The following is a 24,915-nucleotide window of genomic DNA, read 5'->3' on the forward strand; positions in this document are numbered from 1 at the left end:
GTTAAAGTGAAAATGCATGTTGTACTTGGTGAGATTTTTAACACACCAACATCTTTCGATTTGTTCACTAGCCACAAGCGTAATTTCTAGCAGAAATAAATTGATGCACGTGAGCTTTCACGGGAGCCGTGGTGTTATAGGGCTCAAAAATTCTATCAGCCGCCTTGGTTCATAGCCTCGGTGAAGAGGTGGCGCCACTTTCTTATTCCCGCACCAGCTGGTCGCGAAGTCATGAAACTTGGTACCATGAGCATAGTCCTAGTTACCGTTTTTTTTTCAAAAGAAATTTACATATTGTATTATAAAGCAACCATAACAAAGTTCACGGGGACTATAGAGCACATGCTGAGTCATAATGACTCCAATAGCCCAAATTCTTTGTTTAAATACGTAATCTTGTACTTAGTGCCCGCGCAGCAACCTCAATATAAATTTCAAAAAGTGCGAGTATGACTGGAAAAAGATGCGAAATGGTTATGCTAATTTTGTTTCCAGATTTTTTTCTTTTGCAGATAACTTAAAAGGTATACCAAGAGTGACACCCTGTGACTTCACTTCGAGGTTTAACTTCTTTAACACTAACACACCAGAGATAGGTGCGCTTATCGAAATGATGTCACACCTATCTGAGACACTTCCTTCGTGCTCATACAATCTCTATAACGTTGCAAACAAATAAAAGGTAATAGAACAGCAGTGTCTGATACGCAACGCCTAAAAAAAAACTGATGGTTCTTCGTAAAGACATGACTTCCTTTAAGCGGCTGGGTGTATCGCAGAGAAAAGATTGAAAACTGAAATGAAAAATTGCCACTTTATTATCGAGTTGCTTCCACATCATGGTGCTCTTTTGCCTTGACATAAAAAACGCAAAAAAAAGCGTGTACTTTTGTGTGAGAAGAGGGGCAGAATTTCGGAGATTCTTAATTTCGCTGCCCCTTATACTAAGATCATAGCAGGACCGCTAGACGATCTCGAAAATCTGGCCAAAACATTGTATGTGGACTGGAGACAAGAAGGAATAACATAAATTTTAATCCAATCTTAGTGATACGCACCACAATCCTCGAAAACGCACGCGAAATTTTCAATAAATTTTGAATATAGTCTATAATAATAGACATAACATCACCTTTTTTCATAGACTACAACTAATACTGACGTGGATTAGAAAACGGGTAAGTAAGCTTGAAAAAAAAAAGCACAAGAATAGAGCTAAAGAATTCCTCTTTATTTGTTTAAATGAAAGTCGTACTACAGTGGCTCTCAATAATCACAATATGAATAATTGTTCACACCCTGCTGGCACGCTATTCCTTACGACACCCGAAGAGGAAGGAAAAAGAATATTAAACAACTGTTAAGACTCTTCCGTCTACTTATCTGTAATGGTCTCATAAAAGATTAAGTAGATGGCCGGTATTAGATGATTGATTAATTGATTGATTGTTTGATTGATTGACTCATGGATATATGAGGTTTAACGTCCCAAAACCACCACACGAATATAAGAGATGCCGTAGTGGAAGGCTCAAAAAATTTTGACCACCTGGGTTTCTTTAACGTGCACCTAAATCTGAGCACACGGGCCTACACCATTTTCGCCTCTATCAAAAATGCAGCAGCCGCAGCTTAATTCAATCCTGCGACCTGCGGGTCAGCAGCCGAATGCCTTAGCCACTAGACCACTGCGACGGGGTGGTATTATATGACAAAGGCACAGTATAATTGTTAGTCACACTATACTGAGGGACTGCAGACAAATTTTCAACCCATGGGATTCCTTTAAGTGCACTAAAATCTAAGTACGCGAGCATTTTGGCATTTGTTGAAATGTAGCCACCATGGCTCGAAATTAATCCCACGCCATCGTGACTACAGCTATCAACACAACGCCTTAACTGGTGTGGTTGGTCTGGACGATTTCATGCAAAAATTTCATTTTCAAGGTTGTTTTTTACTTTATTTTGGCTATGAACATTTCTGATTGCTAGATTATCGTCAGACCGGTTATTCGCAAAGTAACACGGATCACCATGGCAAAATGTACTAAACGTGAAGCTGCTATGTCATCCACCAAGCTGGATCAGTTGATACAGTGCTCGGGTGGTGACCTCAAGGTCGTGAGTCTGGTCCCGGCCCCGGTGGTTGCATTTCAGTGGAAGCTTGTGAATGGTGTCATTTCAGTGCACGGTAAAGAACACCAACTGGTCAAAATGTCCGGAGCTCTCCACAATGGCGTCCCTCATTAACATATTGCGCTTTTCGTACATGAAACCTAATATATTATTATTAGGTTTTTGCGTCATAGTGTTGAACGTCGCACCTAGTCTGACTCTATAGAAAATACTGGATGCCAGCTTCCGATGTCGCGGCAAGATTTCGCCTCCGCGTAGCAGCCTTTTCTTCTGCCAGTACATTCCTTCCTTCTGTGTTTCGAGACCTGGGCTCACAAGCCGTCCATCTGTGGTTATTACTGGCGACAATGAGGCGCGGCGAGCAGGTGCGCGAGCCACAGAGCGGGAGGCGGATGGCAGTGCAGCGTCACAGAGAGTCCTTCGAAAGCGCGAAATGTCAGTGCCCTGTTCTCTCGCGGCTGTTGACGTTGTTTCAGGGCGCTCCGGAAACGACGCAGCCGCCCACGCTCAAAGGCTCCTCATGAGGGAAACCACATTCGCATTCTGTAGCTCCTCGTAGTGAGCGCACCACGCGTGACAGATTAGATCGGTTCCGCTTGGAAGTGAGTTTCGGGCCGGCGCGTTAGCCGCAGCGACTCTCACCGCTGTCGCAGGCACGCGGGGCTACGACGATGGTGCGAGGGTGGAGCCACAATGGCGGAAAGTGGTGCCCCGGTTCGGGCCCTTTCAGAACCGTCAACCGGTCACGCTTGGCTGCCACCAGGCCACCCTTTGTGCGGACACTGGCACAACTTCTGCGGTGGCCTTGATGCCTGCACGAGCCTGATACAGACTCTGTGACCGAATTTCCAGTTGCTCAAACGACGTAGAGCCCCTCGGCGACGACGCAAGACGTGGTCGAGCTGCTCGGATTGACGGTTGCTGCTTCACACGACACTCGCCCGTCAAGATCCCGTACTGCTCGTCACGCGATTTCTAACCCCTGCCCTGCGCCGCACCCACCCACCTTCCGTCATCATGCAAGGTCGCCACTTACCTCAAACATAACGGCACGCGGTTACCTTACTGTGCAAGCGTGCAGCATTCATAAACGTTGGGTCGTGGGCCATGGAGCCCTGAACACAACTTCGCTTGTTATAGAGCAGACGTTTCGAGTAGTCGGCTTTCGCAGATCGCTCCATTAAAATGCTAACACATCGTCACTTTAGGGAAGTATATAAATTACACCTTCAATGTGTCTTGATATATTAAAAATTGAAGAAGAACTGTCAGGTCTGAATCTCTGACAAACGATGCGCATGTCGCGATCATTGGTCTAGCCATATTCTTCTCTTTAACTATCATGCATAGTATACCTTAATTTTATAAGCCCCAACCAGAGAAGATAACACTAATAATAGGTCTTGACGGGGCTACGTTGAACATTCTTGTGGTCTCCGATTATGTGGAACATAAATGATGTTCGCTTTCATGGATCCGAAGAGAACAGGGGTTCTAGGCTAACAAGAAAGCTCGTGAAATCGTGTGGTCGCGCGTGTCATGCAGTGTGAGCACCGCACAAATCCCCGACGACGTTGCTTAGAAGCTCGGTGTTGCGGTACTGAGATCGGGGTTGCGGATTCGGTTCCCAGCTCAGGCGGCCGCAAATGTGTATGGGGGCCAAATGCTGAAACGCTCATGTCCTTATGTTTAGGTAAATGTTAGAAACATCAGGTGCCGAAATTGATTCCACGGCTGCCACTGGGGTTTTTCCTATTATTATAACACGGTACAAAATAAATTTAATTTAAAATTCAGATCAGTATTATTATCTTCTGTGACCGAATTATGGCTAAAGAGTATTGCTTGCTAATGATGGCTTCAGCGACTAGTTTATGTTGCTGGTCTCAAAAAAAGTTTTCAGCTAACTCACCTAAACTGTTTCTAGGTGCTTCAGATGATTCACTTGAAAGAGAACTAGAAGGACGACTGCCAGTAGGGCATGTTGGTTTAGGTTTATGATAAAACAAGCGATTGATTTATTGATATGTGGAGTTTAACGTCCCAAAATCACAATATGATTATGAGAGACACCGTAGTGGAGGGCTCCGGAAATTTCGGCCACCTGGTGTTCGTGCACTCAAATCTGAGCGAACGGGCCTACAACATTTCCCCCTCCATCGGAAATACAGCCGCCAATGCCGGCATTCAATCCCTGAACTGCGGATCAGCAGCCGAGTACCTTAGCCACTAGACCACCACGACGGGGCATGATAAAACAAGCGAAAAAAATGTACGATGGTTTAGAAAGGACACAGGACAGAGCACTTATTAGCAAGTGAAAATTTTTATTTCAGAAGGAACACTCCTATGTATATTGATAACACGCAGGCATGCCACCAGAAACCACCCCAACTATCACCAACAGCATGAAACACTGAAATATCATTCCCATAACTGATGGCATACAATCGGAAAAACACGTGTTAAGCCCCCCCCCCCCAAATAAACAAGATTAAGAAATACACCCAGTCATGTTACGCCAAAAAGCAAATCCAGAATCTGTTAGCAGAACGGACAGCTTGCTGACGCACTTTTCAGCTGCTTTCTTAATTCGAAACGCTCACATTATTTCTTTCGTCATCCGCTTCTTGTGCTGGTCAATAATTTCTGCGTCAGAAAGTTTTCGCTGGCAAGTGCATTTCTTACATTGCAGCGATAAGTGCGAGTACGAGGCCCCCTTAGTGAACTCTCATGTTCACCAAGGAGCACATTTAGGCAACGACCTGTTTGACCGGCGTATTCCTTTGCACATGTGAAAGGAACTGCGTTCACATCTTTTTTTTTGCACTCAATATACCTCTCACCATGTTTTATGTTGCATCCGTTTGTTTCGCCCATGCTTTTGTTTTTGGCTAATCTTTTTTCTGCCGCGCAAATCTTCGAGAATTTCTTTTGGGCTGAAAAAGCAACCAGCACCCCATATCTTAATACGACTTTTTCAAACGATGTGAAATGTTATGCAGATGCGAGATAACCTCTGTCTGTCCGCTTTTTTTTTTCACCCTCAACTTGTCTGTCCCCTTTTAATGTGCTGATTATTGTCTTCTTCACTTTTCGGCGATTCTTTTTGAGGGAAGCTGGTTATTCGGGCAACTGTCTCCTATTGGCTTGTGAAAATAATCGCCGAGAAGTAATAACAATAATCAGCACATGAGAAGGGGAGAGAAAAGCTGAGAGTAAAAAAAGAGCAGACAGTGGTCATCCTGCATCTGCATAACATTTCACATCTGTTGAAGAAAGTTCAATTAGGTATGTGTTGCTGGTTGTTTTTTCTTCAGCTAAAAGCGAATTGTAGAAAAGTTGTCCGGCATTGGAAAGGTGAGGCAAAATAGGAAACAGATGGATGTAACATAAAACATGGTGGGAGGTATACTGAGTGCCAAAAAAAATATGTGAACACAGTTTCTTTCACTTGTGCGAAAGAATACGCCGGTAAAAAAGGTTGTTGCCTAAATGTGCGTTTTCGTGAAAAGGATAGTTCACGAAGTGGGCCTCGTACTCAGACTTAGCGATGCAATGTAAGAAATGCACTTGCCAGCCAAAACTTTCTGACGCAGAAATTATTGACAAGCACAAAAAGCGGACGACGAAATGAAAGAAATAATGTGAGCGTCTCGAATTAAGAAAGCAGCTGACAAGTGCGTCCGCCAGGCGTCTGTTCTGCTAACAAATTATGAATTTACTTTTTTGGCGTAACATTACTGGGTGCATTTCTTTATCTTGTTTTTTTCTTGGGGGGGGGGGGTGTGCTTAACACGTGTTTTTCCGGTTCTATGCCATCAGTTATGCAAATAGTGTTTTCTTGTTTCACGCTGTTGGTGATATTAGGGTAGGTTTTTGGTGACACGCATGCATGTTATATAAGAGTCTTTTTGTGTAATAAAAATTTTCAATTGCTATTAGGCGCTCCGTGGTGTGTACTTTATAACTCTTCATATTTATTGGCGCTTGTTTCATCAAGAGCTAGAAGTTTTTTTTTTAATATGGATAAGTGGCATATATATATACAATAATTATATGATTCTACAATGAACTGTAATTTTAACACTGCGCCCCGCCGTGGTGGTCTAGTGGCTAAGGCACTCGGCTGCTGACCCGTAGGTCGCGGTATCAAATCTCGGCTGCGGCAGCTGCATTTCCGATGGAGGCGGAAATGTTGTAGGCCCGTGTGCTCAGATTTGGGTGCACGTTAAAGAGCCTGAGGTGGTCGAAATTGCTCGGGCCCTCCACTACGGCGTCTCTCATAATCATATAGTGGTTTTGGGACGTTAAACCCCACTTATCAATCAAATTTGAGAACTGCACGTTGATAAAACGAAAATATCAACAGTCAGAACAGTATTCCTTCGTACAACATGTATTCGTACAACATGTATGAACAGTATTACGTGTACTTAGTGTAGAGGACGTATTAAAAACATAAATAAGCTTTAAGGAAACTCTGAGCTACCTAACGCAGTTTCACAATTATTATAGCTTTGATACGTACTTCTAAACTTATTGAAGCATGCAGCCCATGGCAACTATCCATTAAGTTTGAATAAAATCTTGTGAAATTAAAAAAATAATGCTCTGGAGGAAGTACTTACAGATAGTCATTGTTTTTCTTCATCGGGCGCTACATAAATTTTTCAGGAGTGAGGATTATTGAGAACCACATGGTTCAATTGTGTATGTTGAGAGACAGGCACTTTTAGTGACTATTTCTTGCTGTAGTTGATGCAACAAAGGAATCCATGCACATTCTCACACATCTGTATGCTGAGTTGGCACTACCCGCAAATCATGATACTCGGACAGTTCATCAGACCACATATTGATCGAATGCCCGCTATAATTTGACCAGTTCAAAATATTTTCTAATTTGACATCTTGTAGAGGCGTCCTTAAGTAATAAGTAAAATGTTTCGGCCATGGTACTGCCTAGCTAAAAAATTGAGCAGCTGCGAATGTCTTTAACGAAGTTCTGGTGAACTTTGCTGTTACTACAAGTAATTTTTTTTTGAAATCTTACTACATAACGGGCAACTTTTCAAATCTTTCGTGCATGGCTGTTGAGCTTTTTATGAAACATTATAGAGTCTAATATAGATTTCTTCACATGTTATGCAGCGGTCATTGTGCTATGTAAAATGGCGACAGTATCCTTATAAGATATTCTACCGCGAAACAAAATCTAAGTGTGGGTATGTCAGTTGAAATCAAGTGGTACATTTACTGGCGTGGACAAGTACAATGTATTGATGCTGTGCTACGTTGTTCAGCTGGGCTTGGATAAATTACTAGTTTTTCGTTTTGACGTGCCAAAGCCTTTCCTATTGCCACTGCAAGCCATCAGAATTTCAGAATTTTAATATGAGTGGTATGAGAGCTGTTATGTGATCACAAGAGTCGCATGTGCCGTAGTTATCTACCACCGCTGCCACCGGTGTCCGTAACCACTACCGCACAAATTAATAAAAAAGCTGAGTATATGAAAACACCAAGAACACAATGACATCCAAACTAGGGACCCCTGTGTGCCAGCCAAATATTCTACCAAAGAGCCACGCCGGTTCTTGGAGCTCTGATATATGGGGTTTAACATCCCAAAACCACCATAAGATTATGAGAGACGCCGTAGTGCTGGGCTCCGGAAATTTGAGCACCCAAATCTGAGGGCACCCAAATCTGAGCACACGGGCCTACAACGTTTCCGCCTCCATCGGAAATGCAGCCGCCGCCACCGGAATTCGATCCCGCGACCTGCAGGTCAGCAATCGGATACCTTAGCCACTAGAACACCGTGGCGGGGCTTCTTGGAACTCTGCTGCAAATTGATCATATAGGCATGCTTGATATCGGGAAACGATTGCCGCCCATGTTTTCAGAACAGCAAATCAACAACCAGGCGTCACAGAATGCAAATTGCCTAACGAGCAGGTCTTCGAATCCTGCAACCTATTACTAAAGCTTCAGGCATAATTCTTTGTCGTTGTGAGCCACATAAAAAAAAAAAACTGCACAACATTAGTTGCGTGTAGCGGGTACAATGCTTCTGTGAAGAATGAAACAGGATGGCATACTGAATGCCTCGCTACTACACAAAATGTACAATGATTAATGGCATCGTGGGTACCCTGCCAGTGTGCTCGTAGCAAATACCTAAAGTGCGTTTTCAAAAGGCTCTGAAAGACCGTTTTTCCAGCTTTCGCTGTGATAGTATTATACGTTTTGCGCAAGTCTGGTAACTTTTTTCTTTCGCTGTAACTTTTAAGAATTAAATATGAAGTGATGATTCCACTGTTTGATGTTGCTGCTCAAACTTGTATCTCATTGTAAGGCCCTCACTACTTGCAATCGTTCAGCTAAAGCTGGCTTTGGTTGATAAATAGCCAAGAAGCGCTTCAAACGCTACGATAAAATTCGGACAGACTGGTAATGTCTGCAGGACTTACCTCTCTATTCTTATAACAAGCGATCAACGACCCAAAAGCGGCAATATGTTATTTTTATTAGCTTGTACACAGAAGTTCAAAAGCAGTGTTGTTCTCTTGAAGGCATACGTACTGTCCGAAAAAGTGACCGGACGTTACGAGACAGATATGATGGAGACGTAGAGTTAATACAAACACACATGTTGGCTTCCCATGCATGCTTCTTCAGGAGCAGCATGACTTGCGTCACAAAGAATCCGTGTCCTGGCGTTCAACGTGTGTTTTCCTGAAATTACACAAAAAAAAATTTTTGTAAGTACTGTACTGGCGTCTAAAGCTGAAATCGCAATCTCAGCCTGGCTGTCCGCCGATCTCGTTTGCATGCGCACTTGTGCCTCCTGAATTTGTGCGCGTGTACTAAACCCATATCTGCTGGTTAAACAAGGACACTTACAGACACAATGGGTGATGGGCAGCAGCCTTTCAACAAGAAGTTAATAACTGCTTTGGCCGTAGCCATAAGCTCACTGACCTTTAGCCCAATTTTGTTTTTCCCCAAGCAGAAGCAATCAAAAGAGCACGCCCACTCTGCGTTGACCAGAAATGGAGCCTGTATTCATGAGAACGTTGAGACGGAGCTTTAGTTTTCGTAAAAACAGTGAAAAAACTACACAACGCTTTGATGTTTTTTTTTCTTTGAATACAGGTTAAGCTGTGCGAAGAAGACAACTCGTTAGAAACATGGAACACACACGCACACTCGCTCACAAACACACACACACAAAGCACAGGCTTGTGTTTCATATTTCCACACGATTACTTTAACGTCTTGATGTCTTTGCACTCCCTTCGAGAAGTTGCGTGAAATGCCTCCAGGGCTTTTATTAACGCCCGGATGTTATTAAAACGTGCCTTACCGCTCCTCGTGGTCGGTGTGTAAGGGCGTCGGAGGACAGACGTTCACCCGCGGCACATGCGGCTCGGCGTAGTGCCGGCTCAGCTCGCGAACTAGTGCGGGCCGAGGCACCACTGGATACGGCAGGGCAACGTCCAGTAGTGGCAGCGTCTCGCGAGGGCACCGGTCATCCGAGTCACCGCCCTCAGTGACACTTCGGCTTCCCTCGCGTTCCTCGTCCTTCTCTTCTGCATGGACCGCAGGGGGTGACATTCTCGCACGCCGTCTTCTTTGGCTCATGTTACCGTAAACAGAAATAAGCCATTATATTGCAGCATGCCTCAGTCGCTCCACACGGCGCATGATTCTCTTTCCAGCTGGGCTCGCCTTGCTTTAATCTACCTTTTTGAGGCATGAAGCCGTGTAGCACATTTGATATGTTTTGGACGTTACGGGGTGAAGACTTTCTGGCCATTCACTCTTCCATTCGAAAGGCACGGAGAAAGAGAGTTCTTTATTACGAGCCATTGTAAGCATCTGATGAGAAGTTGTGCTTTGTATTAAAACATACTTCACATAGGAACAGGTCGCACTCTGCCGCTCTACATAATAGAATTTGGACATTGTTTAGCCACAAGAAAATGTCCAGCTGCCTCTACTTTTTTTTTCGGTCATGTGCAATATAACCCCTAGCTTGCTAATCATGGATTGCCAGTGAATAACTTCACCCACGTAAAACGTTTTTATCGCACGTTTGAAAGCCTGCCAAACATGCTTCCTTCCTCCCCATGGCCGCTGAAATGATTAACTTGCGTTGTTTTCTCACCGCTTTCCTTTCTTTTCTTGAAGGTCTGGGTGTCTCCAAGGCGGAGTTTCTCGATGGACTTCAAGAGAGGCTTTGGCGTTCTGTCCAAAAGGATAACACACAAACTGCTCTGTACAACGAAAACTTGCCTTCATTTGGCTTCATGGATGCAATAAGTGCTTATGGGCACAAAGTATCTAATAAGTAATCACCGACGAAGATGGCAAACACCAGGGAGTGGGGATATATCATAAAACAAACAACACTAATGTTGAGACGAGACGCAAAAGAAAAAGCCAACAAGCCTCACGCATTATTCGTTTCTTCCTGTGTGTCTGGTCTCGATTTTTACGCTTTTTGTGCCTGCGTGTACGATGAATACATACTAACTGGCCCAGCTAACTATACAATACGGATATTATGAGCTTCAAATACAAACATCTTTGTAAAATATGCATTAATGCTGGCGATAATTTAGGTGCCCATAGACTGGTGAGGAAAGCAGCCTGAAATACGCACCCGTTCCTGCATTTTCTTTTCACACTCATTTATCAAGTTTTTCGGAGGACATTAACGCTGTTAGTATGAATTCATAGGCTAAGCAAACTTCTTAAGTAACTGCATTTTCTCCCTTAAACTCGTTGTAATCCAATAGGCATCTACTGTTTATTATCCCTCAGACTCTCAAACGTTATAAGAGCGAATTTGTTTAATTACAATATATTTTGTGGCTTAACATCACAAAACCACGATATTATTATGCGAGACGCCGTAGTGGAGGGCTCCGAAAATTTCGACGACCCGGGGTTCTTTAACGTGCACCTAAATCTAGGCACACGGAACTCAAGAATTTTTTCGCTTCTATCGAAAATGCAGCCGTCGTGGCCGGGACTCGATCTCGTAACATGCGGTGCAGTCAAGCACCATGACCACTATAGGCCACCGTAGATGATTGGGCGCAGCTCTATAAGCTCGGCAAAGCCCCGATTTCTCTTCGCGAAAACTATCATCCTCATGCCAGCGTGCACTATGCCGTTGCATTCTTTTGGCCGGTGTGGGATGTAATAACTCGGATGGGTGAGAAAATAAGTGCACAGAGAAAGAAAAAGAGGGCGAATGAGATAGAAAGGAGATAGAAAAAAAGATATAAAGAGCTGAAGGAGAGAAAAGGACAAACAGAAGAAAAGACAGAAAAACACAGATCATGAGATAAAGAAAAAGGAAGAGAAATAGAGAAGGATAAACAAAAAAATAGAGAGAGAAAGAGCGCAGGATGGAAAGAAAAATGAAGCTAGAAATCGAGCGAGGGGTGAAACAAAAGAAAAAAAAATGAGGAAAAACATAAAGAGAGTGAGAAAGAGATAGATCTATCAAAAAACAAACAAGCAGAAACGAAAAAATGTGGCTGATTTTTCTTTCTAAGACTCGGTAAAACATAAAGTAAGACATGTCTTCCCAGAGGTAGTGAAGCGTTCATTGTGCATTGTTTCACCAGAAGGCGGAAGGAATGAATGCTATAGCAACAAAATGCAATGTCACGCGAAGAACGGCAAGCAGAACCAGCGCGAAGCTTGCAGCACACACCCCAAGCAGAAAGCACGCATGAAATGAGTATATACAAGACGCAGCGTAGACTAACAATTGTCACAGCTCGACACTTAAAACACGTTGTATGAACAGAAAGAAAGAGGCTGGAAACGAACGCACACGTATACGCAGAACAAGCGCGAACAACTGTCACAATCTTTAGTTCGTGTATGAGCAGCGTGCTTCCAGTCTTATATACGGCCGCGGTAGCGAGTGAAGTGACCTTCGTGCTCCCTTGAAACACAAGTCTGATAAGCGCGCGTGCAGGAGAGACCACGTCAGCACACTCCGTCCACGCTCTCCGAAATGCGAGAGGCGACGACTGTTATAAGGGGCACAGCTACTCTTAAGTGCCAACCACTGGCACGCGTTCGCTCGCGTCTACGCGTCAAAAGCGTCAAATGCGCCTCTCGGCGTCGGCTTCGGAGGGGAATACGCGAGCAGGCGCGAGGGATCAAGCCGGGCTTGATATTTTGCCTCGCGTACGCTACGTCACCACGCGTACAGCGGCGCCAACCAACCAGAGGCCGCGCGCCAACCAACCAGAGGCCGCGATGACTCCGAATGCTGTGCCTAATGGCCGCCGCTTCGAAGGCACAGCCGAGGGCTGAAAGCAAGCATGAAAACTACTCCTAACGTTCCTGAATGACCGCTTCGTAATCTAGAACGACAACGAAACGACGAACGACTGCGAGTGCTACCAGCGTGACGTGGTTTCGTGCCGAGTTCGAGCGACGCCGACAAATCCAGCGAATGCCGGCCGGCTATGCTAGCGCCCGACCCCTGTGCGATCGTCGGCCGAGCGAAAAGAGCATGTCGGTGTTCTTGTGCTTTCATCTGTCACTTTCTGTGCTAAAAACGAGTGCGAACATACTTCGGAGGTTCGAAGGTTTGAGCGTGAGCCCTCGCCTACCGCGGAGGCAATTCAGATCGGTGTCATCTGCATCCAGCGCAGGCCTCTACCATCTAGTTCGTATGAACCAGCACATGCGAGGCACATCGGCTGAAAAAAAACTCTACGGTAGTTTCCGTCGCAACATAGACACCATATACGACGACCGAAATATCGCGTAGGTCATACGGAGGAGTTTTTATCTGCACTGTGTTTGTGTTTGTTTTCAACATCAATATTCATCATCGCTGAAAGCGAACCTTGCACTAGCCAACACATTTCCGTGATGTGAAAACGTACGTACTTATATAAGTGTATTCGCGAATTGTATGACGCGGAAACATTCGTTGGCTTCGGTGCTAATCGTTTTTGTGTGTTGCCAAGCTAATCATAAGCGTGCGCTGGTTGGTAGCAGTGAGATGCGACTTCGTGTCGGGTACCAGCGACGCTGACACACTGGGCTGTCAGCGGTCTCATTTCCATTCACGTACAAGACAGAAACTCGAGCGTGCGTCGCTGTGGTGATCGAAAAAGAAAGTTGCATGATTAAGTGCTGCTGGTATTGCCTGCTATTTCACTTCTCGCTTCTTCTGCTTCTGTGCTACGCTCAGTAGCACATACGTTGTTTGGAGGCATTCTAACACACACATTCTTAATTTGTAGTTCATTCTGATACTCATAGCTATAGGCATACAATGGCGCTTCTCCGTCATTTTACAGTTTACTATAACATAACGCGCGATCTGTTTACAGCTGGACAGATAACTGAAAACCTTGTGAGAAGCACCTGATTTGAAATCAGCTGCACGATGACACGATTGTGGGAAGAGAAGATCACCACATGTATGCACAGAATGAATGAAGGTACACTAGTATGGTACTGCACTTTGTGTAGAAGAAATGCAAAAAGTACCTCATGTGACTTATGAGTCCTTTCAGAGCTGTGCTTGTATTTATCTGTGCCTCCAGACTGTAATGAGCTCAATATATTCGATGGTTCTGAACATTGAATATTTGTATGTGTTTCCAAGGAGTCCTTCATTTCTGTTCGGTTTTTTAGTATATGCATTAACTTGGATTATATATACGCATTCACTTAAGCATATTCTGTGTAGTTCTGTTGGAAAACTTGCCAAAACTTTTTTACGGTGCTCAGGTGCAATCCTTTGATCAGTATCTGTCCCATCAAAAATTTTTGGCATGCTTTATTGCATTATAGTGTATTTTGACAATTAATGACATGCTAAAGCCACAGTGCTTGGCTGTAATCTCAAAACCAATGTCTGTCTCATCAAGAAGTGTCAGATGCATTTTGTAGATGTTAAAGGATATTTAAACTACCAGCAAAGTGCTGAAGTCTTCAACACAGCACTGATCCGCAATCACCACCCAGCTTAGAAGTCATTTGTAGAGTTCTCTAACACGTTCAAATAAAGTTATCAAACACTGGATTGATCTACTTGGTTTGATTCCTAATCCCAGTGTGTCTGACTTTTTGGAGGCACTTGTATTATAATAATGTCCTATTTCTCTCATTTATTACAGGGGTGCACTCAAGGGTAGTGATATTTGTTTACCTTGGCACACTTAATGTGATATTACTGTTTATATTCTTTCATTTTGTATATATGTATGCCACTTTTGCAGTAGCCTCACAGTGAGCAGCTGTATTTGAAAATAAATAAATATACCATCCGAAAGTGTTCAACGCTGTGCTCGGTTCCAATCTAGTCGCTAATATCTGTTGCATCGTGATGTGTCGGGTATATTTATTGCATTGGAGAACATTTTGGCTGCCTTCCATGCAGGGTTCAGTTCCAGTATTATGACTGATATCTGTGACTTCATGAAGAGTTAGACGTGGTTTGTCGTTTTAGAGAATACTTTAACTACAGACAACATCCAGAAGTCTTTCCTACAAGGTTCAGTTGCAGCCCTATGGCCAATATCTGTCTTATTATGAAAACTTCAAGTACAGTTAGTTGCATTAGAGCATATTTTGACTACAAAAAATGCCCAGAGGCATTCTACGTAGTGCTTGGTTCCATTCTTATGACAGTATCTGTTGTATCATTAAGAGCCAGATGCGGTTTCTTGCATGACAGGATATTTCCAATACGCTTATCATTCAAAGCCCTCTGAACAGGGCACAATTACAGCCTCATGACCTAAATCCGTCACATCATGAAGAGTAGGGTGTGCGTTGTTTCGGCTGCAGACAACGTTCATTTTGGCTGCAGGCCATTTCGGCTGCAGACAACGTTCAAAAGCCTTCTATACAGGGTTCACTTCCAATATTATGACTGATAACATTGACTCTATGAACAGTTGGGTGCGGTTTGTCATTTTAGAGAATAATTTGACTAAAGAGAACGTCCAGAAGTCTTCCATACAGGGTTCCGTTCCAATATTATGACTGATATCTGTGACTTCATGAACAGTTCGGTGTCGTTAGTCGTTTTAGAGAATACTTTGACTAAAGATAACATTCAGAAGTCTTCCTTACAGGTTTCAGTTCTATAATTATGACGGATATCTGTGACTTCATGAACAATTGGGTGTCGTTTGTCGTTTTAGAGAATACTTTGACTAAAGACAACGTCTAGAAGTCTTGTATTAAGGTTTCAATTCTAATATTATGACCGATATCTGTCACTTCATGAACAGTTGGGTGTCTTCTGTTGTTTTAGAGAATACTTTGACTAAAGACAACGTCCAGAAGTCTTGCATTAAGGTTTCAGTTCTAATGTTATGACCGATATTTGTGACTTCATGAACAGTTGATTGTCGTCTGTGGTTCTAGGGAATACTTTGACTAAAGACAACGTCCAGAAGTCTTGTATTGAGGTTTCAGTTATAATATTATGACCGATATCTGTCACTTCATGAACAGTTGGGTGTCGTCTGTCGTTTTAGAGAATACTTTAACTACAGACAACATCCAGAAGTCTTTCCTACAAGGTTCAGTTGCAGCCCTATGGCCAATATCTGTCTTATTATGAAAACTTCAAGTACAGTTAGTTGCATTAGAGCATATTTTGACTACAAAAAATGCCCAGAGGCATTCTACGTAGTGCTTGGTTCCATTCTTATGGCAGTATCTGTTGTATCATTAAGAGCCAGATGCGGTTTCTTGCATGACAGGATATTTCCAATACGCTTATCATTCAAAGCCCTCTGAACAGGGCACAATTACAGCCTCATGACCTAAATCCGTCACCTCATGAAGAGTAGGGTGTGCGTTGTTTCGGCTGCAGACAACGTTCATTTTGGCTGCAGGCCATTTCGGCTGCAGACAACGTTCAAAAGCCTTCTATACAGGGTTCACTTCCAATATTATGACTGATAACATTGACTTTATGAACAGTTGGGTGCGGTTTGTCATTTTAGAGAATAATTTGACTAAAGAGAATGTGCAGAAGTCTTCCATACAGGGTTCCGTTCCAATATTATGACTGATATCTGTGACTTCATGAACAGTTCGGTGTCGTTTGTCGTTTTACAGAATACTTTGACTAAAGATAACATTCAGAAGTCTTCCTTACAGGTTTCAGTTCTATAATTATGACCGATATCTGTGACTTCATGAACAATTGGGTGTCGTTTGTCGTTTTAGAGAATACTTTGACTAAAGACAACGTCCAGAAGTCTTGTATTGAGGTTTTAGTTCTAATATTATGACCGATATCTGTCACTTCATGAACAGTTGGGTGTCGTCTGTCGTTCTAGAGAATACTTTGACTAAAGACAACGTTCAGAAGTCTTGTATTGAGGTTTTAGTTCTAATATTATGACCGATATCTGTCACTTCATGAACAGTTGGGTGTCGTCTGTCGTTCTAGAGAATACTTTGACTAAAGACAACGTTCAGAAGTCTTGTATTGAGGTTTCAGTTCTAATATTATGACCGATATCTGTCACTTCATGAACAGTTGGGTGTCGTCTGTCGTTTTAGAGAATACTTTGACTAAAGACAACGTCCAGAAGTCTTCCAGTGCAAGGTTCAGTTGAAATATTCTGACCAATATCTGTCACATCGTGAAGTGTCAGGCACAGTTAGTTGCATTAGAGCACATTTCAGCTATGGAAAATGCCCGAAGGCATTCTACGCAGTATTTGGTTCCTATCTTATGACCAATATCTCTTGTGTCAATAAGAACCGGGTGTGCTTTGTTGCATTAGAAGATATTTCGAACACACACATCAACCGAAAGCCTGCTACTCTGGCCTCAATTGTAGTCTTATGACTGACTTAAATCTCTCAGATCATGAAGTTGCAGGCGTGATTATTAAGTTGACTGATATAAAATATGTTGTGTAAATATACTGAAGGTACCAGCATATACAAGATATTGTTAGTAACTTTGGTAGTGCTGGTATAGAAACCCGGTGGTTTGTAAACCTGATCAGGAAGGCAGCCATGCCTCATTCACCGCAGAGAGGAGGGGGGGGGGGAGCTCAATGTCAATTCCATATATTAACATAATAGGGAGGGGGTGCTAAGTCAGCCCTGGGGAGGGGCACTGGGACAAACTTTTGCCCCCCCCCCCTTAAGGAGAGCCCTGCACACGCCTATGATAGCCGTACAGTATGCTAGACGCGAATGTTCATTCGCGGGAGCGGCACACGCACCGATGTTGATTTCTGGTGCTACCGCTGTAGTTACTTTGGGCACTGAAATGTCAATTACCTCTAAAATAATCTAAACTGTGGTGGTTGAAGCACTATCAACTTGTTAACGTGTTCTCATATCCTCTGAAACATACATTCCCGCTCCAGTTGAGAACGTGCCGTTCTGTGCTGAACTTGGACAGTTCCAAGCCAAAAGATCAAGCAACATTGCGCATCGGCCTTGGACGCGTGGGCATAGAGAAAGAAGAAGACAAGAGCGGACACTCCGCGAAACCTGGCCTTAGGAAGTGCGTCACGACTACGTAACAAACTAGTGCTCTCACCAAACGTCAGAGGGCGCAAGCGCAAAAAAAACCAGTTATAATCAATGCAACAAAATTGTTTTTACAAAATAATAATTATACGCTCAAATTTGGTATGTTCTTTATACATAAAAACAATTTATTCAACACATCTTACGCGATTATTTTTCTTCAGCCGTACTGTCATAAACACCATCTACCCAGCGACAAGCCCATGCATTACAGCGAGAAGCTTTCGTCGCTTTCGTCAACGTCGGCTGCGTCGGCGTTTTCGTGCGTGAGATAACAGGTGAGGCACGTTTTCAAGCGAAGCTTGTTGAATGACATGTTGTTGGTCTTGTTGGGTCATTTTTTTCAGAAAACGGTTACACTTGCGCGAATAAGACACCATGCAACAAACATAGAAAGATGCACACACACGTTGCGCTTCGAGTGTGCGAGTTTGTTTCTTACGTGGCGTCTCATTCACGCAGTTGTAACCTTTTTCTGAAGCTTGTAAGGACTGGGAGGTTCGCTAAAAAGAAAGTTTGTGGCTCTATGTGGTGGCTAGACGGGAACATTGTGCAACGTATGCAGTATAGCAAAGGCGGCACGGCGTCAAGCCGAGGCGACGCGTGCTGCGTCTGCCACGGACGCGAGCGTCTGTGCGCTGAGCCATAGCTGAGCGTAGCTGGGCAGCTAGGTCATAGGCTCAGTGCAAAATATTGAGAAGCATTCGCTGGGCCTCGCATGCTTCACGACGCGTTTCCCGAAGGCTCGGAACACGAATAATTCTTGGTGTGCCAAAGGCAAATCTGGACTAGCCAAGTGGCCATCATCGTTTTTTCGCTAGCCTTGTGCCACTAGTGCAAGCTGCTCACAAATTTTTTTGACGTTTCCAATATAATTTTACCGCACAAATTTCAACTACGATTTTTCTTCCCAATGTACTGTGCTGATACTGCGTACGCACGAAGGTGTTTCTAAAGTTCCCAGGCCGCGATACCATTGCTTTACAAGGGATAGTGCCCTGGAAACTTCTGAAGATCTTTGTACGTGGTCTTGACGTCTATCTTTGTAAGTCATAGTTTTATGGGTCAGAGATGTATCACTGGTTTTGTATTGTGCATCGATTAGCTAATCATTCAAAGGGGTTTGTTGGTACACTTATGACGTGCACATATCTTTTTCGTAATTTGACAGCGAAGCATCCACTTACTAACATTTTCAGACCGCGCTGACGCCATGCCGTCCGGCGGTCCAAGCTACGGCAGCTACTGCTGTGTATCGTGGTGCTTCAACAATGGCAGAACCCACAAGAAGCCTGGGACGAGTTTCTTCCGCATACCACGGGACGGCAGGTGTGTTAAAGCTTTTGTATGGTTTGCATGTCTTTAGGCTTACTGTTGTGAGGGTAACAATAAAAAATCACTATTCAAGCACTTCCCCTTTCTGCTGATAGTTCATTGCCAATGCAGGATAAAAGCATGGATGCAGTATGCTGGACGCGATGATCTCCTTAGTAAGCCGGCCAGCCTATTGTACGCAACGTACAGGGTTTGTAGCGACCATTTTACTGCTCAAAGTTTCATGGACCCTGGGCACACAAGGCTTACAAGAATGGTTGTTCCCAGTGTGCCACCAGCTGCACCATGTAAGTGATTGACTGAAACTCAAATATGTGCAATAGCAGCCACTTGTATTGAATCAGTGGCGACAGTTAACCGTGAAGATCTTTGTAGCCGATGGAGAAGCCTCACTATAGAAGTAACACTTGGAAAGTCTTAAATTTTGTGAATTGTTGGCTATTACCTTCCTAACAGCAGCTTTACATTTCTGTCGTTTTTTGATGCTCTTGACCTGCGCAACTTGTTTTAAAAGACTTTAAAGGGCTATTTCACGTTATCTTCAAGCCTGAGTGCACATGTACGTATACCTTTCATCAGTGAAAGCTGCCACTGTTGATAATTCCAAAAATCACAAATTACTTGTTTCCTAGTTGGTGCCTTCTCTTTTCTTCCACGTTCGACCAATTTATACGTTTGAAAGAGCTGTTTAAGTTTCCCCATGCTACAAGCTTTGTAACTTGTACCAACTGCACATATATGCAGGTTCTCTGAGCGTCGCTTCAAGTAGCGACTATGACATGGCTGCAGAAGCTGCACTGCAAGGTGCGGATGAGCTTCAGTTTGTGTTATTTTAAGCCTCTTACTGATACATTGTCGTAATTTCATTTCTTCAGGACCTGCGGTAGAGGCTTCAAAAAGCGGCTCCCACACATTGAGGTGCCCCGATGAACAGGGTGCGTTCAGTGTCGCGATTTCTTTTTTTTACCGAAATTGACTGTTGACCAAACCTCTGCAGGTGGCAGCTCCCTTGTAGCTGGTGAAAGAATTTCCGCTGACTTCGTCTTGCCGGAGAAAACCTTAACCAGTCATTCAGCTGTCACAAAAGGAACTTGTGTGACCGGTAAGTTGTATGTTCACTTCAACACCAGAGTGGATTGATATAGAGACTTCCGCAGGCCGCTCACAAGATTGTTCCGACAGCACTGTCCGAGGCACTGAACAAGCTTCACAAAACCCTCCAGAAGACGTCTCCGCCAACAGCTCCACGCCTGAGTGCCCTAGAGAAAATGGTGACTATTCTTTTATTGCAGCTGTTTTTAATGTGCTATTTTATGTTTAGGACATTCGGAGGAAACTATCCTCAAAAGGACACTACGTGTGCACTTACAAAATGTAAGGGTGGGCTCTCAGTGATTTTCATTTTTTTTGTGCATTGTCAACATTGTGAATGGTTTGTTTTTAGGTAGTGGAATCGAAAACTTTGCACCACAGAAAGTTGTGCACCTTGGGTGTGAAAGAGCGAGGAAAGTGCTCGTATTGGATTAGTTGTTCTTCGCTTTTACATCCATTTTTTTTGTTTATTGCAGTGCGTTCCTGTGTGCCAGCGACAATGTCTCCATCAATGAAGTACAAGCAAACCATTAAACATCTGCAAGCCAAAGTAGCAGCACAGCGGAAAACTATCAAAAGACTGCGGAGACAGCCTCACCAAGCACCGTCATCGACTTCAAAGGCCCTTGAAGTTATCCGACCACACGTCACCGAGGAGGTTTTTAAACTTCTTTCTGCACATGTTCGCTTGAGGCCCAAACGCAAGGGCAAGCGGTTTCCCGTGTGGTTCAAGAAATTTGCTCTTCACTTAAACTTCCGAGGTCCGCGAGCATACCGATTTCTGGCTCCATATTTTTCTTTGCCCTCCCGGCGTTCATTAAGGAGGTGGCTAGCTAATGTAAAGATGACTCCAGGCATAATTCCAGGAATCCTTTCTTCCATTGCAACAAATACTCAAGCTTGGAATGAACGGGACCGAGTGTGCGCTTTAGTTTTCGACGAAATAGCACTCAAAAAGAATTTGTACTATGATGCTGCAAGAGACGTTGTCCAGGGTTTTACAGATGATGGCACTCATCGCACTTCAACCATCGCTGATCGAGCACTGGTTTTTCTTCTTGTTGGCGTTTCGAGAAAGTGGGTTCAACCGGTTGCTTTTACTATAGGGCACACATCAACACCATCATCTGTTATGCATAACTTGCTGGTGTCACTCATTTTGGAGCTTAGGAGCATTAATATTGCTGTGAAAGCAGTCATTTGTGACCAGGGCAGTTCAAATGTAAGTCTCGCTAACCAACTAAGAGTGACTGTAGCAAAGCCTTTTTTTGAAGTTAATGGTGAGTGGGTATATTACATTTTTGATGTTCCGCATTTAATTAAAACAACGCGCAATAATGTCCAAGCACACAAGTTATACATTGGGGATGACATCGTTAACTGGTCGCACATTGTAAGCCTTTATCAATCCTCACATGAGTTGCGGTTGCGATTGGCTCCAAAGTTGACTGAACGGCACGTTCATCAGAAACCTTTTTCTAATATGAAGGTCAGCAGAGCAACTCAGGTCCTCAGTGCACCAGTTTCGATTGCTATCACGGCATTGGTGTATGCGAAGGTGCTGCCTGCCTCGGCCATCACTACAGCTCAATTTTGTGATCGTATGGACAGGATTTTCGAAGCCTTGAACAGCTCGAGTAAAAAAAGAACTTCGCAAAAGCTGCGGCATGCAATCATGAAAAATGATTCAGAGCTGATTGACTTCCTCCGAGGCCAGCTTCCCTGGATTGCATCATGGCAGTTTGTTGGCAGACGTCAACCACAAACCATCGTAGGTTGGCAAATTACAATTCAGGCTATTTGTCAACTATGGGACGACCTCTCCAAAAATTACAATTTTGAATACCTGTTAACACGCAGGCTTCAACAGGATCCACTGGAGAACATATTTGGCCACATTAGGCAAAAACAGGGTTGCAACACCAACCCCAATGTAGCACAATTTATTTGTGGCCTGAAGCACATCTGCATAAGAAAACTCTTCAAGCTGTCAGAATACGGAAATGTCGAGGATGATGAATGTGACCTCCTCCAGGAGCAGCTCTCGCCATTCTCCCTCACCAGTGCGTCTCTTGTGGATAATGAGGAGTGTGCACAGCCACAGCCTGACGACTTTCCCGCTCTAGACGATCTCTCTGAACTTGCGACAAACGTTCACTCCCATATTATCGATGACTCCGCTGCATATTATGTAGCTGGTTTTCTCATCAAACACTTCCTTCGGAATGCATGTGACGGTTGCAGTTGCCCACAGTTACTGAAAGACCACAGTGAGACGCTTAAGGGTACCCACCAGTATTTCACAATGCTCAAAGCATACCACGTCCCCAGCAAACTTTTTGGGAATCTCACTGTGCCATCAGAAGCAGCTTTTGCATACGTACAACAACTTGAATCTCACTTTCTTGCCATAATTGAGGCCACTGCACATCACCTGAAAGTGTGCAATGTTTTGTATCACCATCTGTCAAGTGTTGGCGATTTGCATTTCTGCTCTGCTGGGTGTCGCGCGAAGTTTCTGAAAATGTTTTGCCGGGTTCGTTTATGTTGGCATGTGTGTTTTGTGAACCGAAACTTAGATAGGGTTAGGTTCCAGTCTTCAATCTCAGGCATACAGCTTGACAAGTTCAAAGGTTAGCAATTAGCGGCGGCTTTACACTAAAGTATTCGAGTTGAGCCGAATCCTGCAATAGCTTTGTTATGTTATTACTACGTTACAGCAGACTTCATTATGGTCTTATATGCTTATATTCAGCTCAACTGGACTAGCCACTCCGTTGCATACATTGTTTAGGTTACCCACTATGAGGAGTAGGGACACTGTGTATTCGCTCGAAGTGATTTGCATAACCTTAAAAAGAATGTTGGGTATCCTGTCTGTATTTTTGTAGCAAATGCGGGCGAACTGTACACTTTACTGTGGCTCGCTCGGTCACTGTGTATGCTTTATCTCTCCAGCTCGAGTAATATATCGATAACAAAACCGCTTGTTGAAATGTCTTCGAGCGGGTAAGGAACACTGTATGAAGTGGGCACGGTTCACGTTATCACGCTTTTCGTATTTTAGCTTCTCATCAACCTCCTCATCTCGCCCATCAAGATTTTCAAAAGAATACCCAACCTTGTAGCGTTTGATGGGGCTGCGGACGCTGCCATTTTATTTTTATATAGCTTTTGAGTGATAACGTACGATGTAGAGCCTTTGTGAAAAATAATGAGCCAAAGTGGTTTCCTTCTGCTATTTATTAGCCCTGTGATACCGCTCTCGTAGCACCAATTAAGGTCCACAATTCTGGATAAGTGATGACTACAATCTATTTTAGCTCGCAAGCGTCACAGCAACACTCAGACGCAAATCACTTGGGATCTTAAGTTTTTGATGAAGGCGACGCATAACAAAAGCCACAAAACCTGCCAGTGTTGTAGCATAAAGTTTGTCTTTCACATAGTGAGCAAGCTGCAAAGCCCTACCTTTCTGAAGACAAGCAGGCATCAAGTCTGCTTTTTTTTCATTTTGGACTAGCTGTTCTTAAGCACAGCCAGCACACTGCACCTTTGCCTTTCTGCTATATTGTGTCGTGTGGTTTCTGTGTGCTCTTTTTTTATATGCATTATTTCGGTTAACCCCAGTCGTGATTCGCGACTTCATTGCTGTGTATGTGTTACTTCTTCCTTCTTCATCAGCATTGTGCGCTGTGTTTTTGCCATAGATCCTTACTTACCCACTGGCCCGGTGTGTCATACTTCACCAGCTTCTCGGCTTCTGCCAACTCTAGCGATGTGTGCGTTGTCTGTGTTCTCTCTGTATTTGTTACAATTTATTTGTAAGGCGAGATGCATTTGTTGTCTACCTTTGTCATATTGTGCTTTTTATATTCTCAGACTCTACCTTGCCTTTGAATAAAACATTACGGATACTCTGTCTCTTTGACTGATATATACATTGATCACTCGTTCCAAAAGAAAAACACAAGTGCGATGAATAAAACCGTAGTGAATTATCATTACCTGCATCTCTTTTTATTATAACTTTATCGAAATAAAAATTACGTCACGACCGATTCGCACAAACCGCTGAACAAAACAAAACAGGGAATCGCTAAATCAAAACGACCTACAAAAACTATCCATTTGGGCGATGAATAGTGGTCTGAAATCATGAACTTTCGTCATAGCCAAACGTCGGTTATGCAAAGTAATTCAAAATTTGCGCCAGTGAAACCGAAACAGGAAGCGCACGCCACTTGCTCTCACCAACCACCAGGTGTGCTAGGGTCGATTGGGCCGCTGGGGTCTACGGGAGTGTCCACTCTTAACCTTTATTTCTCTATGGCGTGGGCGTCAACGTGGTCGACGCGTGCCAGTAGTTGCACGCCCTTTTCCTCCACAGGCGCGACTAGACGCTTTTGACGCGTAGGCGCAAGCATACGCGTGCCAGTGGTTGGCACTTTAGTCTAACCTTGTCCTACGTGTGGCGTAACTGAGAAAAGAAGAGACGAGAAAAAAAGGAAGACAGTATCTCTCAAACAGTATAATAGATGGTGCTGTCTCATAGAAGTACATACAGACTGCCGTTGAGTAAGGATATTCTAGATGACGTTGTACCACTACTCTCTGATTGGCTGCTGCGCGGGTTGTGCCTGGGTGCGCGAGGAAGGAGTGCCTTCCTCAGTCTACTAGATAGGCACCATACATGGCGCATCATTGGTGGGGCATGGACGAAGCAGAGTGGCGGGTGCGTTAAAGATGCTTGCGCTCGGCTTCCTTG

General features: G+C 43.8%; 2 protein-coding genes across 2 annotated transcripts in view; one reads left to right on the forward strand and one right to left on the reverse strand.

Moving 5' to 3' along the window:
- Positions 1-8,656: 8,656 nt before the first annotated feature.
- Positions 8,657-24,915, reverse strand: part of LOC119176897 (transmembrane channel-like protein 1) — an 87,257-nt gene continuing 70,998 nt past the window's right edge. Inside the window, exons 22-24 of the mRNA XM_075878023.1 lie at positions 10,318-10,397; positions 9,514-9,739; positions 8,657-8,882 (exon numbers count right to left, since the gene is read on the reverse strand). Of these exons, the coding sequence (XP_075734138.1) occupies positions 8,843-8,882; positions 9,514-9,739; positions 10,318-10,397 (346 nt within the window). The 3' untranslated portion in view covers positions 8,657-8,842. The remainder of the gene's footprint in view (positions 8,883-9,513; positions 9,740-10,317; positions 10,398-24,915) is intronic.
- LOC142775833 (uncharacterized) lies at positions 17,756-24,064 on the forward strand. The gene is made up of 7 exons (XM_075878022.1): positions 17,756-17,998; positions 18,920-19,049; positions 19,167-19,859; positions 19,931-19,990; positions 20,053-20,157; positions 20,213-20,326; positions 20,624-24,064. The coding sequence occupies exons 3-7, from the start codon at positions 19,835-19,837 to the stop codon at positions 22,783-22,785; spliced, it is 2,466 nt and encodes an 821-aa protein (XP_075734137.1). The 5' UTR covers positions 17,756-17,998; positions 18,920-19,049; positions 19,167-19,834; the 3' UTR covers positions 22,786-24,064.

The sequence above is a fragment of the Rhipicephalus microplus genome, chromosome X (assembly GCF_043290135.1).
Source record: "Rhipicephalus microplus isolate Deutch F79 chromosome X, USDA_Rmic, whole genome shotgun sequence".
Taxonomy (NCBI): Eukaryota; Metazoa; Arthropoda; class Arachnida; order Ixodida; family Ixodidae; genus Rhipicephalus; species Rhipicephalus microplus.

Coding starts and splice junctions, on each gene's coding strand:
- LOC142775833 (XM_075878022.1), top strand. CDS start 19,835: ATGGCTGCAGAAGCTGCACTGCAAG. Junction 19,860..19,930: donor TGCAGAAGCTGCACTGCAAG/GTGCGGATGAGC, acceptor TCATTTCTTCAG/GACCTGCGGTAGAGGCTTCA. Junction 20,327..20,623: donor TGAGTGCCCTAGAGAAAATG/GTGACTATTCTT, acceptor TGTTTATTGCAG/TGCGTTCCTGTGTGCCAGCG.